We start from the raw sequence: 18796 nt of genomic DNA, 5'->3' as shown, positions 1-18796 counted from the left end.
TCTTGAGAGCTATGCTCTCTGGAGTTATGCTCCTGGTAGAGGTTTCCATGGCGGTAAGGTCGAGGGGGAGGCCCGAGACAAAGTACGATCCAAGATGTCGTAGTACTACCACCCCCACCCAGCAGGTGGAGGTGGGCTGCAGAGGTTTTGTGGCAACATCTACAACCAGACTGCTTAGAGACCTGGGAATTAAGGGCCAGAGCCAGCGTTCGGCAATCAGAGCTGTATCGGAGGCGGCAGAAGGCAGCAGTCAGTGGCTCTGGATGAAGAGGAAAGACCCCAGCTGGGCCCCAAAGTGAGAGGGCCAGGAGGTATGCAGTCAACAATGCTTGACTCAGGGAGGAGGACGCCCCTGCCATGCATAGTCCCATGGGATGTTGGCTATCAACAACAAGGCAACTCCTATGACTAATTGGGAATGGGACGCAAGCGTAGGATTGATCACCCTGTCGCTGGCCGCCTTTGGGGAGGGTGTATAGTGTGAAAGGCGAAACACCCTAGGACCCAAAGGTTCGCTACTGACAATGCGCTCCCCAAATTTCACCAGGCTCACTGTTCATGAACTCTTGGAAGTGCTTGCACAAAGGATAGTAACATCTCATCCTGTGTTCTTTGGAATCCACCCCCACCCAGCAGGTAGTGCTCTATAGCTTCGTGCGGCAACTCACCTTTGCATCTTTATGTGTCTGTGAGTCTCTATGGGTTTACAATGCGGCCCATCGTTTAGGGATTGCATGGCTACAATTGTAACCATTATGGCTTGTCTTTAACATAGCTCCGTGGGTCACTATGTGTGTGTCTCTATCGGTTTCTATGTATCTCAATGGGTCGTTCTGTGTCCCTATGTGTCTCTGGGTTTATGGTACATAGAATAAATATTGTGGTCACGTGTTCGCTACCTCTCAGCAGGCCACGTGGTGGTGGAGGCCACGAGGGAAGTGGACAAGAAGGTGGAGGGTTTGGTAAGCGGTTCTTGAGTGGTGGGATTTGGAGTTGTGGTAGGCATTGTATTGGTAAGTGATTCTTGAGTGGTGGGATTTGGAGTTGTGGTAGGTATTGTATTGGTAAGCGGTTCTTGAGTGGTGGGATTTGGAGTTGTGGTAGGCATTGTATTGGTAAGTGATTCTTGAGTGGTGGGATTTGGAGTTGTGGTAGGCATTGTATTGGTAAGCGGTTCTTGAGTGGTGGGATTTGGAGTTGTGGTAGGCATTGTATTGGTAAGTGGTTCTTGAGTGGTGGGATTTGGAGATGTGGTAGGCATTGTATTGGTAAGTGGTTCTTGAGTGGTGGAATTTGGAGATGTGGTAGGCATTGTATTGGTAAGTGGTTCTTGAGTGGTGGGATTTGGAGTTGTGGTAAGAACGGGAAAGTTGGTAAGCGGCTCTTGAGTGGTGGGATTTGGATTTGTGGTAAGTCTGGTGTAGTTGGAAAGTGGTTCTTGAGTGGTGGGATTTGATGTTGTGGTAAGGATGGTGTAGTAGGTAAATGATTCTTGAGTGCTCGGATTTGGAGTTGTGGTAAGAACGGTATAGTTGGTAAGTAGTTCTTGAGTGGTGGGATTTGGAGTTGTGGTAAGAACGGTATAGTTGGTAAGTGATTCTTGAGTGCTCGGATTTGATGTTGTGGTAAGAACGGTGTAGTTGGCAAGTGATTCTTGAGTGGTGGGATTTGGAGTTGTGGTAAGAACGGTGTAGTTGGTAAGTGATTCTTGGGTGGTGGGATTTGATGTTGTGGTAAGAACGGTGTAGTTGGTAAGTGATTCTTGAGTGGTGGGATTTGGAGTTGTGGTAAGAACGGTGTAGTTGGTAAGTGATTCTTGGGTGGTGGGATTTGGAGTGGTGGTAAGCACGGTGTAGTTGGTAAGTGATTCTTGAGTGGTGGGATTTGGACTGGTGGTAAGCATGGTGTAGTTGGTAAGTGATTCTTGAGTGGTGGGATTTGGAGTTGTGGTAAGAACGGTGTAGTTGGTAAGTGATTCTTGAGTGGTGGGATTTGATGTTGTGGTAAGAACGGTATAGTTGGAAAGTGGTTCTTGAGTGGTGGGATTTGGAGTGGTGGTAAGAACGGTGTAGTTGGTAAGTGATTCTTGAGTAGTGGGATTTGGAGTGGTGGTAGGCACGGTGTAGTTGGAAAGTGATTCTTGAGTGGTGGGATTTGATGTTGTGGTAAGAACGGTATAGTTGGAAAGTGGTTCTTGAGTGGTGGGATTTTGAGTGGTGGTAAGAACGGTGTAGTTGGTAAGTGATTCTTGAGTGCTCGGATTTGGAGTTGTGGTAAGAACGGTATAGTTGGTAAGTGATTCTTGAGTGCTCGGATTTGGAGTGGTGGTAAGAACGGTATAGTTGGTAAGTGATTCTTGAGTGCTCGGATTTGGAGTGGTGGTAAGAACTGTATAGTTGGTAAGTGCTTCTTGAGTGCTCGGATTTGGAGTGGTGGTAAGAACGGTATAGTTGGTAAGTGATTCTTGAGTGCTCGGATTTGGAGTTTCAAGAGGGACCGTGACAGTCAGTGGTTCCTGCGTGGTGTGAATTGTAGGTTCAGGAGTCAGAGCAGGTAGGGATGGGGCAATGGGAGCCAGCGGTAGCTTCAGAGGGAGAGTTTCTTTACCACTCTGCAACAACAATAACAACAACAATCAGTGGGCAAGCAATATCTTGAACCTGTCTTGTGACTCATTTAGGTAAACTCCATCATCGCAATGGTCAACACACTTTTTCTGGCATAAGGTATTCCAACGGGTTTAAGGTAATTTTGGGGTGCTGATTTCAAATTTGGCATCAGTTTTTGTCTATCACATCAGGTTATTGAGATATCAAATATTGCATTTTCAATAAAAACTGCAGAAGAAAAATGTAAATGTGGATATTTACATAAAATGATATTATAAACACACTATCCTAAAAATACAGCACCATATTTTAACACTAAAGCAGTCACTGACTCGCAACAACTTGCAATCATAAGTGACAGAGTTAATTTCGGGTAAAATCAATGAAAATGGGGTATGCCGATAGTATAAAAGTGAGATGTGATAGAGCAAATCTGAGATCAGATTTGGAATCAGCGCCCTAAAATTAGTCTTAAACAGCTGCAAAGGTCCAGGCCAGATTTTTCTTTCGACCAGTGTCATCATCATGAGCCACTTGCAGATTGCTTTTTCACCTCAAAAATTGGCACAATCCAAAATGCAGAATGAACCTAAACCCTGGGTCCTCCCGGCCACAATTCTTCCCTCCTCATGGGACCCTTTTGCTATATCATTGGACCTTTTTTTGCCAGTCTCAAAGTGTAAAAAATAAGAATAGGGTAAAACCTCTTCTTTGGTTCTTTCGGTAAAGTCACGTAGAATGGAAATAATAAAATATTAAAAATAAAACATAATTATGACTTTACCGAAAGAACCAAGAAGATGAATCCCTGCAGTCACGAAAGCTTTAAGTCGAAGGATAAAACCTATTCTTATTTTTCATAATTCGATACCAGGGGAAAGGTCTCGTGATATCGCTGCTCACCACAAACTATAAATGCTCTGATGCGTGCATTGTCTTTGTGCTGTTCACCTTTTGATGTTGTTCTGTGGTCTACTAACACTGCTGGTAGTGGGACTGGTCCATACGGAAGGCTGGCTCTGGTTTATGGCAATCAGTTTCAAAGACAATGCTGCATATATTCATTATCAGAGTGTGTTTGTCTACATATTCACCACACGTATGTGTGGTTAATGTCAACTTGGACGGTCACGAAAACTTCAGATCTAGATTAATGTAGACTTAATTACTTTATAAAGGTATCAATATAAGAAGAGGGTAAAACCGATTCTTTTCATACTTTGATACTGGCAAAAGGTCCCATGATGTAGCTGCTCACCACAAGCTATAAATGCTCTGATGCATGTATTGTATTTGTACTGGGGGCCTTTTGGCAATTTTCTCTGGTCTACTAACACAAGCAGTGTGACTAGGCTATAAAGTAGGAAAATCAGTTTCAAAGACAATGCTGCATATATGATCAGAGTGTGTTTGTTTGCATGTTAAGCACAAGTACGTGTGTTTAATGCAGACTTGATTCCTTGAAAAAGGTATCTATCTGGTGTTTTAACATCTTAACACCTGTTTTATTGCCAGAAAAGGCTAAAATATATTCTTACAAGTCATACGTTTTGTGACTGGCAATAAGGTCCCTATGATAGATGGAGATTAATTATAGATTTGAAGCTTTCGTGACTGCAAGGATTCATATTCTTAGGTTTTTTCGGTAAAGTCACGTAGGTAAAAATGTTATTTAATAAAAGTAAAATAAAAATAAAATAATAAAAATCACGACGTTTCGGAGGCAACACACGCTTCCGTCTTCAGGTGGAACCGTCACAGCACGACAGCTGTATCAAGTAAGAGAAATCCCAAGAAAACAGTCCTTGTATATATACTGGTTAAGGGTGGGAGGAGCCAAGGTAGGCACCTGGATATTAATATTGTGAGGTTCGGTGCGGCTGAAGCACGCTGCTAGGAATGAGCCTTTGTTGTGTAGACTGGTTGAACTTGGAGGTTCCAAGAGTTCATCTTCTTGGTTCTTTCGGTAAAGTCACGTAGAAGGGAAGTAATAAAATAATAAAAATAAAAGATAATCAAATAATTCTCACGAAGTTTCGGCAAATGCGTTGTGGCCGAAACGTCGTGAGAATTATTTTATTATGTTTTATTTTTATTATTTTATTACTTTCCTTCTACGTGACTTTACCGAAAGAACCAAGAAGATGAATCCCTGCAGTCACGAAAGCTTTAAATCGAAATTTAGTTCCAAGAGTTGTTAAGGTGCGGCTGATGTAAAGCTTGTGTTGCCTCCGAAACGTCGTGATTTTTATTTTATTTTTATTTTACTTTTATTAATATTCATTTTAATTTTTTACCTACGTGACTTTACCGAAAAAAACTAAGAAGATGGAGATTAGTTCACACCCTCTGCTGTACCGCCTTCTCCCGGCAGAGCCAGCAGTTATGGTTTCTTTAGTTATTATTTAGCTGCTGCTGCTGCTGCTGCTATAAACTCCCACGTGGTTTTGGTGACGACGACGATGATGATGACATCAGACACTATCGATGAACTATCGCGCGTGGCCAGGTCGCCTCTGAACAAGAACCTACGTCTTCTTGGTTCTTTCGGTAAAGTCACGTAGAAGGGAAATAATAAAATAATGCAAATAAAACATAATAAAATAATATAATAATATAATGTAATAAAATAAAGATATTTGTATTTTTGTATTATTTCCCTTCTACGTGACTTTACCGAAAGAACCAAGAAGATGAATCCCTGCAGTCACGAAAGCTTTCAATCGAAGAACCTACATGTTAAACGAACAAAAGCTGATCGCTAAGTTGGCCTCTTAACTGGTAAATAATGAAATCGTTGCAACTTAATGTGGCCAATCACAGTCCAGCATTCAACAATCTCCCCCCCCCCGATTCCTAACGAGCATTGAGACTCGCCGCACCTTATCGGGTTTGATGGGGCCTCCGGGTTCTACGGCTTGCTGCTCCTTATTGGTCCTCCCAGCCGGGATCTTCTTCTGTGGAGGAGGTTGATCACCTTGCTGGCCCTTCTCCACATTCTCCTCCAAAGGTGAGGCCTGGGTAGGGGCCTGAGCAAGCTCCACGGAGTGGCTCTCTGCGGGGGACACCTCTGAGTAGTCGTAGTCTGGGCAGAGGGACATCAAGTGGGGGTGAAGGCGTGCATGTGTGTACTGAGGCAGCTGCATTGTACATAGACTCAACACTGCACAATGGACTCAATACAGCACCATAGACTCAACACTGCACCACAGACTCAACACTGCCCATAGACTCAACATTGCACCATAGACTCAACACCACCCATAGACTCAACACCGCCCATAGACTCAACATTGCACCATAGACACCACACTACACCATAGACTCAACACCTCACGTATACTCAACATTGCCCATAGACTCAACACTGCACCATAGACTCAACACTACACCACAGACTCAACACTGCCCACAGACTCAACACTGCACCATAGACTCAATACTGCCCATAGACTCAACACTGCCACCAATCGACTCAACACTGCACCATAGACTCAATACTGCCCATAGACTCAACACTGCCACCCATCGACTCAACACTGCCACCCATAGACTCAACACTGCACCATAGACTCAACACTACCTATAGACTCAACACTGCCCATAGACTCAACACTGCCCATAGAATCAACACTGCCCATAGACTCAACACTGCACATAGATTCAACACTACCCACAGACTCAACACTGCACCATAGACTCAACACTACCCACAGACTCAACACTACCCATAGACTCAACACTACTCCATAGACTCAACACTGCACATAGACTCAACACTACCCACAGACTCAACACTGCACCATAGACTCAACACTGCCAATAGACTCAACACAACCACCCATAGACTCAACACTGCCCCCCATCGACTCAACACTGCCACCCATCGACTCAACACTACCCATAGATTCAACACTACCTATAGACTCAACACTGCCCATAGACTCAACACTGACCATAGACTCAACACTGACCATAGACTCAACACTACCCATCGACTCAACACTGCCCATAGACTCAACACTACCCATAGACTCAACACTACCCATAGACTCAACACTGCCCATAGACTCAACACTGCCCATAGACTCAACACTACCCATAGACTCAACACTGCACCATAGACTCAATACTACCCCCCACAGACTCAACACTGCACCGTCGACTCAATAGTGCCCATAGAATTTCGATTTAAAGCTTTCGTGAATGCAGGGATTCATCTTCTTGGTTCTTTCGGTAAAGTCACGTAGAAGGGAAATAATAAAATAATAAAAAGAAAACATAATAAAATAATTAATTTGTTATATTAATTACAAGAACCAAGAAGACTGCCCATAGACTCAACACTGCGACCCATAGACTCAACGATGCCCATAGACTCAACACTGCCCATAGACTCAACACTGCACCATCGACTCAACACTGCACCATCGACTCAACACTACATCATAGACTCAACATTACCCATGGATTCAACACTGCCACCAATCGACTCAACTCTGCCCCATAGACTCAACACTGCCCATAGACTCAACACTGCACCATCGACTCAACACTGCACCATCGACTCAACACTACATCATAGACTCAACATTACCCATGGATTCAACACTGCCACCAATCGACTCAACACTGCCCATAGACTCAACACTGCTTGTCACCCCACCACCCCTTCCTCACACACCACCCCTCACCCACTACCCCCCCCCCCCCTCTTCCTCACCATCCTCCGGCGTCGTATCGGTGCAGAACTCGGCGTGGTCCGGGCAGCACTCCCCGAACTCCACGCAGGTCGAGTCGCAGTGGCACCGCCGGCCCCGGCGGAACGGCTCCTCGCAGCGGCCTCGGCACGACGACTCTGCGATCAGCGCCCCCACCACGCACACAACATCGTTAAAAAGTCTCCCCCCCGTGTAGCCTCTAGCAGGGCTGCAGGGGCAAGTGCTGTTAGTGGCGAGTAGCTGCAGCACCTACACACAGACAAAGATACCCGGTGTAGCCTCTAGCAGGGCTGTAGGGGCAAGTGTTGTTAGTAGCGCCTATACACAGACAAAGATACCCAGTGTAGTCTCTAGCAGGGCTGTAGGGGCAAGTGTTGTTAGCAGCGCCTATACACAGACAAAGCTCCCCCGTGTAGCCTCTAACAGGGCTGTAGGGGCAAGTGCTGTTAGTAGCACCTATACACAGACAAAGACCCCCCGTGTAGCCTCTAACAGGGCTGTAGGGGCAAGTGCTGTTAGTAGCGCCTATATACAGATAAAGATCCCCCGTGTGGCCTCTAGCAGGGCTGTAGGGGCAAGTGCTGTTAGTAGCCCCTATACACAGACAAAGATCCCCCGTGTAGCCTCTAGCAGGGCTGTAGGGGCAAGTGTTGTTAGTAGCGCCTATACACAGACAAAATCCCCCGTGTAGCCTCAAGCAGGGCTGTAAGGGCAAGTGTTGTTAGTAGCGGCTATACACAGACAAAGATACCTGGTGTAGCCTCTAGCAGGGCTGTAGGGGCAAGTGTTAGTAGCGAGTAGCAGCAGCGTCTATACACAGACAAAGATCCCCCCTGTAGCCTCTAGCAGGGCTGCAGAGGCAAGTGTTGTTAGTGGTGAGTAGCAGCAGCGCCTATACACACACAAAGATCCCCCGTGTAGCCTCTAGCAGGGCTGCAGGGGCAAGTGCTGTTAGTAGCGCCTATATACAGATAAAGATCCCCCGTGTAGCCTCTAGCAGGGCTGCAGGGGCAAGTGCTGTTAGTAACGCCTATACACACACAAAGATCCCCCGTATAGCCTCTAGCAGGCTGTTGGGGCAAGTGCTGTTAGTAGCGAGTAGCAGCAGCGCCTATACACAGATAAAGATCCCCCGTGCAGCCTCTAGCAGGCTGTTGGGGCAAGTGCTGTTAGTAGCGAGTAGCAGCAGCGCCTATACACAGACAAAGCTCCCCCGTGTAGCCTCTAACAGGGCTGTAGGGGCAAGTGCTGTTAGTAGCGCCTATACACAGAGAAAGCTCCCCCGTGTAGCCTCTAGCAGGGCTGTAGGGGCAAGTTCTGTTAGTAGCGCCTATACACAGACAAAGATCCCCCGTGTAGCCTCTGGCAGGGCTGTAGGGGCAAGTGCTGTTAGTAGCACCTATACACAAAGACCCCCCGTGTAGCCTCTAACAGGGCTGTTGGGGCAAGTGCTGTTAGTAGCACCTATACACAGACAAAGAACCCCCGTGTAGCCTCTAGCAGGGCTGTAGGGGCAAGTGCTGTTAGTGGTGAGTAGCAGCAGCGCCTATACACAGACAAAGATCCCCCCTGTAGCCTCTAGCATACTGCTGGGGCAAGTGTTGTTAGTAGCGCCTATACACAGACAAAGATCCCCCGTGTCGCCTCTAGCAGGGCTGTAGGGGCAAGTGCTGTTAGTAGCGCCTATACACAGACAAAGATCCCCCGTGTAGCCTCTAGCAGGGCTGTAGGGGCAAGTGTTGTTAGTAGCGCCTATACACAAACAAAATCCCCCGTGTAGCCTCTAGCAGGGCTGTAAGGGCAAGTGTTGTTAGTAGCGCCTATACACAGACAAAGATACCTGGTGTAGCCTCTAGCAGGGCTGTAGGGGCAAGTGTTAGTAGCGAGTAGCAGCAGCGTCTATACACAGACAAAGATCCCCCCTGTAGCCTCTAGCAGGGCTGCAGAGGCAAGTGTTGTTAGTGGTGAGTAGCAGCAGCGCCTATACACACACAAAGATCCCCCGTGTAGCCTCTAGCAGGGCTGCAGGGGCAAGTGCTGTTAGTAACGCCTATACACACACAAAGATCCCCCGTATAGCCTCTAGCAGGCTGTTGGGGCAAGTGCTGTTAGTAGCGAGTAGCAGCAGCGCCTATACACAGATAAAGATCCCCCGTGCAGCCTCTAGCAGGCTGTTGGGGCAAGTGCTGTTAGTAGCGAGTAGCAGCAGCGCCTATACACAGACAAAGCTCCCCCGTGTAGCCTCTAACAGGGCTGTAGGGGCAAGTGCTGTTAGTAGCGCCTATACACAGAGAAAGCTCCCCCGTGTAGCCTCTAGCAGGGCTGTAGGGGCAAGTTCTGTTAGTAGCGCCTATACACAGACAAAGATCCCCCGTGTAGCCTCTGGCAGGGCTGTAGGGGCAAGTGCTGTTAGTAGCACCTATACACAAAGACCCCCCGTGTAGCCTCTAACAGGGCTGTTGGGGCAAGTGCTGTTAGTAGCACCTATACACAGACAAAGAACCCCCGTGTAGCCTCTAGCAGGGCTGTAGGGGCAAGTGCTGTTAGTGGTGAGTAGCAGCAGCGCCTATACACAGACAAAGATCCCCCCTGTAGCCTCTAGCATACTGCTGGGGCAAGTGTTGTTAGTAGCGCCTATACACAGACAAAGATCCCCCGTGTCGCCTCTAGCAGGGCTGTAGGGGCAAGTGCTGTTAGTAGCGCCTATACACAGACAAAGATCCCCCGTGTAGCCTCTAGCAGGGCTGTAGGGGCAAGTGCTGTTAGTAGCAGCAGCGCCTATACACAGACAAAGATCCCCCCTGTAGCCTCTAGCAGGGCTGCAGGGGCAAGTGCTGTTAGTAGCGCCTATACACAAAGATCCCCCGTGAAGCCTCTAGCAGGGCTGTAGGGGCAAGTGCTGTCAGTGGTGAGTAGCAGCAGCGCCTATACACAGACAAAGATCCCCCGTATAGCCTCTAACAGGGCAGTAGGGGCAAGTGCTGTTAGTAGCGCCTATACACAGACAACGATCCCCCGTGTAGCCTCTAGCAGGCTGTTGGGGCAAGTGCTGTTAGTAGCGAGTAGCAGCAGCGCCTATACACAGACAAAGCTCCCCCGTGTAGCCTCTAACAGGGCTGTAGGGGCAAGTGCTGTTAGTAGCACCTATACACAGACAAAGACCCCCCGTGTAGCCTCTAACAGGGCTATAGGGGCAAGTGCTGTTAGTAGCGCCTATACACAGAGAAAGCTCCCCCGTGTAGCCTCTAGCAGGACTGTAGGGGCAAGTTCTGTTAGTAGCGCCTATACACAGACAAAGATCCCCCGTGTAGCCTCTGGCAGGGCTGTAGGGGCAAGTGTTGTTAGTGGCGAGTAGCAGCAGCGCCTATACACAGACAAAGGTCCCCCGTGTAGCCTCTAGCATACTGCTGGGGCAAGTGTTGTTAGTAGCGCCTATACACAGACAAAGATCCCCCGTGTAGCCTCTAGCAGGGCTGTAGGGGCAAGTGCTGTTAGTAGCGCCTATACACAGACAAAGATCCCCCGTGTAGCCTCTAACAGGATGTTGGGGCAAGTGCTGTTAGAAGCGCCTATACACAGATAAAGATCCCCCGTGAAGCCTCTAGCAGGGCTGTAGGGGCAAGTGCTGTCAGTGGTGAGTAGCAGCAGCGCCTATACACAGACAAAGATCCCCCGTATAGCCTCTAACAGGGCAGTAGGGGCAAGTGCTGTTAGTAGCGCCTATACACAGACAACGATCCCCCGTGTAGCCTCTGGTAGGGCTGTAGGGGCAAGTGCTGTTAGTAGCGCCTATACACAGATAAAGATCCCCCGTGTAGCCTCTAACAGGGCTGCAGGGGCAAGTGTTGTTAGTGGTGAGTAGCAGCAGCGCCTATACACAGACAAAGATCCCCCGTGTAGCCTCTAGCAGACTGTGGGGGGCAACTTCTGTAAGGGGCCGTCCATAAATGACGTCACGCGATTTTGGACGATTTTTGACCCCCCCTTTCTTCGTCACAAAAAGTCAGACCCCCCCCTAAAATAAAACGTCACAAAGCTCTGCCCCCCCCCAAAAAAAATATTAAACATGCTTCAAATCGCTTTAAACTATTGTCATTGTTGTGCGTATTTAATGTGGCGCTGCACTCTGATGTTGTAGCAGAAAACATTTATCAAAAAGTATATTTAATTAAGTAGAACGTGTTGTCTATATTTATTTAAAGTTGCGCATTTTGATGTGACGTCACATGTCTCACCCCCCCCATCGTCACAAATGTCTGACCCCCCCCCCCTAGGTGCGTGACGGCGATGATGATGATGGTGGTAGTGATGATGGTGGTGGTTGTGGTGGTGATGATGATGGTGGTGGTAGTGATGATGATGGTGGTGGTAGTGATGATGATGGTGGTGGTGGTAGTGATGATGGTGGCGGTGGTAGTCAGAGGTGTGGACTCGAGTCATGTGACTTGGACTCGAGTCAGACTCGAGTCATGAATTTGATGACTTGCGACTCGACTTGGACTTGCATAACAATGACTTTGTCCCACCTATGAGATGTGGACTCGAGTCATGTGACTTGGACTCGAGTCAGACTCGAGTCATGAATTTGATGACTTGCGACTCGACTTGGACTTGCATAACAATGACTTTGTCCCACCTCTGGTGGTAGTGATAGTGATGGCGGTAGTGATGATGATGGTGGTGGTGGTAGTGATAGTGATGGTGGTAGTGATGATGATGGTGGTAGTGATGATAGTGATGGTGGTAGTGATGATGATGGTGGTAGTGATGATGATGGTGGTGGTAGTGATGATGATGGTGGTGGGTGTGATGATGGTGGTGGTGGGTGTGATGATGATTGTGGTAGTGATGATGATGGTGGTAGTAGTGATGATGATGGTGGTGGTAGTGATGATGTTGGTGGTGGTAGTGATGATGATGGTGGTGGTAGTGATGATGATGGTGGTGGTAGTGATGATGATGGTGGTGGGTGTGATGATGATTGTGGTAGTGATGATGATGGTGGTAGTGATGATGATGATGATGGTGGTGGTATTGATGATGATGGTGGTAGTGATGATGATGGTGGTAGTGATGATGATGGTGGTGGTAGTGATGATGATGGTAGTGATGATGATGGTAATGATGATGATGGTGCTGGTGATGGTGATGATGATGGTGATGATGATGATGCTGACGACGATGGTGCTGATGATGATGGTGATGATGATGATGGTGATGATGATGATGATTGTGATGATGATGGTGATGATGATGATGACGATGTTGCTGATGATAACGGTGATGATGGCGCTTATGATGGTGCTGCTGATGATGGTGCTGATGTTGACGACGGTTGATGACGATGATGATGACGATGATGACGATGATGATGACGACGATGATGATGACGATGATGATGATGACGATGATGACGACGACGGTTGATGACGATGATGATGACGATGATGATAACGATGATGATGATGACGATAATGGCGATGACGATGATGATGATGACGATGATGACGACGACGGTTGATGACGATGATGACGATGACGGTAGATGACGATGATGGCGATGACGATGATGGCGATGACGACGATGATGATGATGACGATGATGATGATGACAATGGCGATGACGATGATGATGACGACGACGGTTGATGACGATGATGGCGATGACAATGATGATGGTGACGATGATGACGACGACGATGATGACGACGACGACGATGATGACGACGACGACGACGACGCCGTGTGTCTCTCTCTCACCCTTGGTGCAGACGCTCCTGAAGTCGCGGCAGCACTGCTTGAACTTGGTGCAGTCGAAGTCGCAGGAGCACGTGACGCCTCTCACGAACGACTCCCCACAGCGGCCCACGCACGACCCTCGTGGGGAGAGAGGCAAAGACAAAGATCCCCCGTGTAGCCTTCGCCGGCTGCTGGGGGCAAGTGCTGTTGGGGCATAAGCAGCATCTGGCCACCAACCCCCCCCCCCTCCACCATCACCCGATGATAGTGGTGGTGGTGATAGTGGTGCTGATGGTGGTGGTTGTGGTGATGATGGTGATGGTGGTGACGGTGATGATGGTGGTGGTGATGATGGTGGTGATGTTGATGGTGGTGATGTTGTTGGTTATGATGGTGGTGTTGATGGTGATAATGATGATGGTGGTGACGGTGATGGTGGTGGTAATGGTGGTGATAGGGTTAGTGATGGTGGCGGAGGTGATGATAGTGGTGATGGTGAATATGATGATGGTGGTGCTGATGGTGGTGGTTGTGGTGATTATGATGATGATGATGGTGGTGATGATGGTGGTGATGATGGTGATGGTGGTGATGGCGATGATGGTGGTGATGGTGGTGATGATGGTGATGGTGGTGATGGTGGTGACGGTGGTGATGATGATGGTGATGATGATGGTGGTGATGATGGTGATGGTGGTGATGGTGGTGATGATGGTGATGGTGGTGATGATAGTGGTGGTGATGATGGTGGTTGTGGTGGTGATGATGGTGGTGATGATGGTGATGATGATGATGGTGATGATGGTGACGGACTCACTGTCTCCTCGTCTTAATGAGGTGGTGGTTTGTAGCAGCAGCAGCGTCGTCATCGCGAACAGCAACACCGAGATCCCTCCCAGAAACATCCTGTCAGGAAAAGAGTCCACTCACTCACTCACTCACCTCCTCACCAACTCACTCACTCACTCACCCACTCAGTCACTCACCCACTCACTCACCCACTCACCCACTCAGTCACTCAGTCACTCACCCACTCACTCACTCACCCACTCAGTCACTCACCCACTCGCCCACTCACTCACACACCCACTCACCCACTCACTAACCCACTCACCCACTCACTCACTCACTCACCCACTCACTCACTCACCCACTCACCCACTCACTCACCCACTCACTCACCCACTCACTCACTCATTCACTCACCCACTCACCCACTCACTCACCCACTCACCCACTTACTCACCCACTCGCCCACTCACCCACTCACTCACCCACTCACGCAGCCACTTACCCACACACTCAGCTACTCACTCACTCACCCACTCACTCACCCACTCACCCACTCACTCACCCACTCACTCAGTCACTCACCCACTCCCTCACCCACTCACTCACTTACCCATTCAACCACTCACCCACTCATTCACCAACTCACTCACCCACTCACACACTCACTCACCCTCTCACCCACTCACTCACTCACCCACTCACTCACTCACTTACTCACCCACTTACTCACCCACTCACTCACCCACTCCCTCACCCACTCACTCACCCACTCGCTCACCCACTTACTCACCTACTCACCCACCCACTCACGCAGCCACTTACACACACACTCAGCCACTCACTCACTCACCCACTCACTCACCCACTCACCCACCCACTCATTCACCCACTCACCCACTCATTCACCCACTCACTCACCCACCCACCCACCCACTCACTCACTCACCCACTCACTCACTCACTCACTCACTTACTCACCCACTTACTCACCCACTTACTCACCCACTCATTCACCCACTCACTCACCCACTCGCTCACCCACTTACTCACCCACTCACCCAATCACCCACCCACTCACGCAGCCACTTACACACACACTCAGCCACTCACCCACTCACTCAGCCACTCTCTCACCCACTCAGTCACTCACCCACTCCCTCACCTACTCACTGACTTACCCATTCACCCACTCACCCACCCACTCATTCACCCACTCACCCACTCATTCACCCACTCACTCACCCACTCACTCACCCACTCACTCACCCACTCACTCACCCACAAACACACTCACCCACTCACCCACCCACCCACCCACGCACTCACTCACTCACTCACCCACTCACTCACCCACTCACTCATTCACTCACCCACTCACCCACGCACTCACCCACTTACTCACCCACTCACCCACTTACCCACTCACCTACCCACTCACCCACACACTCACTCACCCACTCACTCATTCACCTACTCACTCACCCACTAACTGACTCACTCACCCACTCACTCACCCACTCACTCACCGATTCAACAATTCACTCATTAACACACTCACTCACCCATCCATTCACCCACCCAGTCACCCACTCACCTACACACTCACTCACACACACACTCACCCACTCACTAACCCACTCACCCACTAACTCACTCACCCACTCACTAACTCACCCACTCACCCACTCACTCACCCACTCACTTACCCACTCACTCACTCATTCACTCACCCACTCACTCACTTACTCACCCACTCGCCCACTCACCCACTCACTCACCCACTCACGCAGCCAATTACCCACACACTCAGCTACTCACCCACTCACCCACTCACCCACTCACTCACCCACTCACCCACTCACTCACCCACTCACTCAGTCACTCACCCACTCCCTCACTCACTTACCCATTCAACCACTCACCCACTCATTCACCAACTCACTCACCCACTCACACACTCACTCACCCTCTCACCCACTCACTCACTCACTCACTCACTTACTCACCCACTTACTCACCCACTCACTCACCTACTCACTCACCCACTCACTCAGCCACTCTCTCACCCACTCAGTCACTCACCCACTCCCTCACCTACTCACTGACTTACCCATTCACCCACTCACCCACCCACTCATTCACCCACTCACCCACTCATTCACCCACTCACTCACCCACTCACTCATTCACTCACCCACTCACCCACGCACTCACCCACTTACTCACCCACTCACCCACTTACCCACTCACCTACCCACTCACCCACACACTCACTCACCCACTCACTCACCCACTCACTCACCCACTCACTTACCCACAAACACACTCACCCACTCACCCACCCACCCACGCACTCACTCACTCACTCACCCACTCACTCACCCACTCACTCATTCACTCACCCACTCACCCACGCACTCACCCACTTACTCACCCACTCACCCACTTACCCACTCACCTACCCACTCACCCACACACTCACTCACCCACTCACTCATTCACCTACTCACTCACCCACTAACTGACTCACTCACCCACTCACTCACCCACTCACTCACCGATTCAACAATTCACTCATTAACACACTCACTCACCCATCCATTCACCCACCCAGTCACCCACTCACCTACACACTCACTCACACACACACTCACCCACTCACTAACCCACTCACCCACTCACTCACTCACCCACTCACTAACTCACCCACTCACCCACTCACTCACCCACTCACTTACCCACTCACTCACTTATTCACTCACCCACTCACTCACTTACTCACCCACTCGCCCACTCACCCACTCACTCACCCACTCACGCAGCCAATTACCCACACACTCAGCTACTCACCCACTCACCCACTCACCCACTCACTCACCCACTCACCCACTCACTCACCCACTCACTCAGTCACTCACCCACTCCCTCACTCACTTACCCATTCAACCACTCACCCACTCATTCACCAACTCACTCACCCACTCACACACTCACTCACCCTCTCACCCACTCACTCACTCACTCACTTACTCACCCACTTACTCACCCACTCACTCACCCACTCACTCACCCACTCACTCACCCACTCGCTCACCCACTTACTCACCCACTCACCCACCCACTCACGCAGCTACTTACACACACACTCAGCCACTCACTCACTCACTCACCCACTCACTCACCCACTCACTCACCCACTCAGTCACTCACCCACTCCCTCACCTACTCACTCACTTACCCATGCACCCACTCACCCACCCACTCATTCACCCACTCACCCACTCATTCACCCACTCACTCACCCACTCACTCACTCACTCACCCACTCACTCACTCACTTACTCACCCACTTACTCACCCACTTACTCACCCACTCACTCACCCACTCACTCACCCACTCGCTCACCCACTTACTCACCCACTCACCCACTCACCCACCCACTCACGCAGGCACTTACACACACTCAGCCACTCACTCACCCACTCACTCAGCCACTCTCTCACCCACTCAGTCACTCACCCATTCCCTCACCTACTCACTCACTTACCCATTCACCCACTCACCCACCCACTCATTCACCCACTCACCCACTCATTCACCCACTCACTCACCCACTCACTCACCCACTCACTCACCCACTCACCCACAAACTCACTCACCCACTCACTCACTCACTCACTCACCCACTCACTCACTCACCCACTCACTCATTCACTCACCCACTCACCCACGCACTCACCCACTTATTCACCCACTCACCCACTTACCCACTCACCTACCCACTCACCCACACACTCACTCACCCACTCACTCATTCACCTACTCACTCACCCACTAACTGACTCACTCACCCATCCACTCACTCACCAACTCACTCACCCATTCACCCCCCAGTCACCCACTCACCCACACACTCACTCACCCACTCACTCATTCACCTACTCACTCACCCACTAACTGACTCACTCACCCACTCACTCACCCACTCACTCACCGATTCAACAATTCACTCATTAACACACTCACTCACCCATCCATTCACCCACCCAGTCACCCACTCACCCACACACTCACTCACCCACTCACTCATTCACCTACTCACTCACCCACTAACTGACTCACTCACCCATCCACTCACTCACCAACTCACTCACCCATTCACCCCCCAGTCACCTACTCACTCACTCACCCACTCACGCACTTACTCACCCACTCACTCATTCACCCACTCACTCACCCACTCACTCACCCACTCATTCACCCACTCACTCACTCACCCACTCACTCACCCACTGACTCAACCACTCACTCACTCACCCACTTACTCGCCCACTGACTCAACCACTGTACTCACCTAGTACTCTCTCTGTACTCTGCACAATTTCTCTACTTACTCTGTGCGCTGCTGCCTTGCTCGCTCCACACGACGACACAAATTGACCTCTCAGAGCTTGACTCCAACTCAGCCCCTGCTCACTCTTACACCGCCTTATACACCACGCACTCCACCTCGTCACTCCTCGCCCTCGCCCCCCCCCTCGCCCCTCCTCCCCCCCTCACCCCTCCACCCCCTTTTCCCCCTCGCCCCTCCCCCCTCCGCCCCCTCCTCCCACTCCTCCTGATCACCCCACCCCTCCTCCTCAGTGGGTGAGTGGGTGAGCGAGTGGGTGAGTGAGTTGGTGATTGAGTGGGTGAGTGAGTCGGTGGGTGAGTGGGTGAGTGAGTTGGTGATTGAGTGGGTGAGTGAGTGGGTGGGTGAGTGGGTGAGTGAGTTGGTGATTGAGTGGGTGAGTGAGTGAGTGGGTGAGTGGGTGGGTGAGTGAGTGAGTGGGTGAGTGGGTGGGTGAGTGAGTGGGTGAGTGAGTGCGTGAGTGAGTGAGTGAGTGAGTGGGTGAGTGAGTGGGTGGGTGGGTGAGTGGGTGAGTGAGTTGGTG

At 50.1% G+C, this 18796-nt stretch overlaps 1 protein-coding gene across 2 annotated transcripts in view; it reads right to left on the bottom strand.

The window, feature by feature from the left end:
* Positions 1 to 18371, bottom strand: part of LOC144948277 (uncharacterized) — a 29113-nt gene extending 10742 nt beyond the window's left edge. Inside the window, exons 1-6 of one of the 2 annotated variants that reach the window (XM_078877708.1) lie at positions 18257 to 18371; positions 13887 to 13975; positions 13091 to 13207; positions 7333 to 7467; positions 5492 to 5694; positions 900 to 2611 (exon numbers count right to left, since the gene is read on the bottom strand). In XM_078877708.1, coding sequence (XP_078733834.1) covers positions 900 to 2611; positions 5492 to 5694; positions 7333 to 7467; positions 13091 to 13207; positions 13887 to 13974 — 2255 coding nt within the window. In that variant the 5' untranslated portion in view covers position 13975; positions 18257 to 18371. Of the gene's footprint in view, positions 1 to 899; positions 2612 to 5491; positions 5695 to 7332; positions 7468 to 13090; positions 13208 to 13886; positions 13976 to 18216 lie in introns of both variants that reach the window. The other variant, XM_078877707.1, reaches the window with a different exon arrangement.
* Between the last annotated feature and the right edge of the window lie 425 nt (positions 18372 to 18796).

This window comes from Lampetra fluviatilis, chromosome 48 (assembly GCF_964198595.1).
Source record: "Lampetra fluviatilis chromosome 48, kcLamFluv1.1, whole genome shotgun sequence".
NCBI lineage: Eukaryota > Metazoa > Chordata > Hyperoartia > Petromyzontiformes > Petromyzontidae > Lampetra > Lampetra fluviatilis.
Note: the sequence above shows the minus strand (reverse complement) of the source record. Positions and strands in the feature narration are given on the sequence as shown.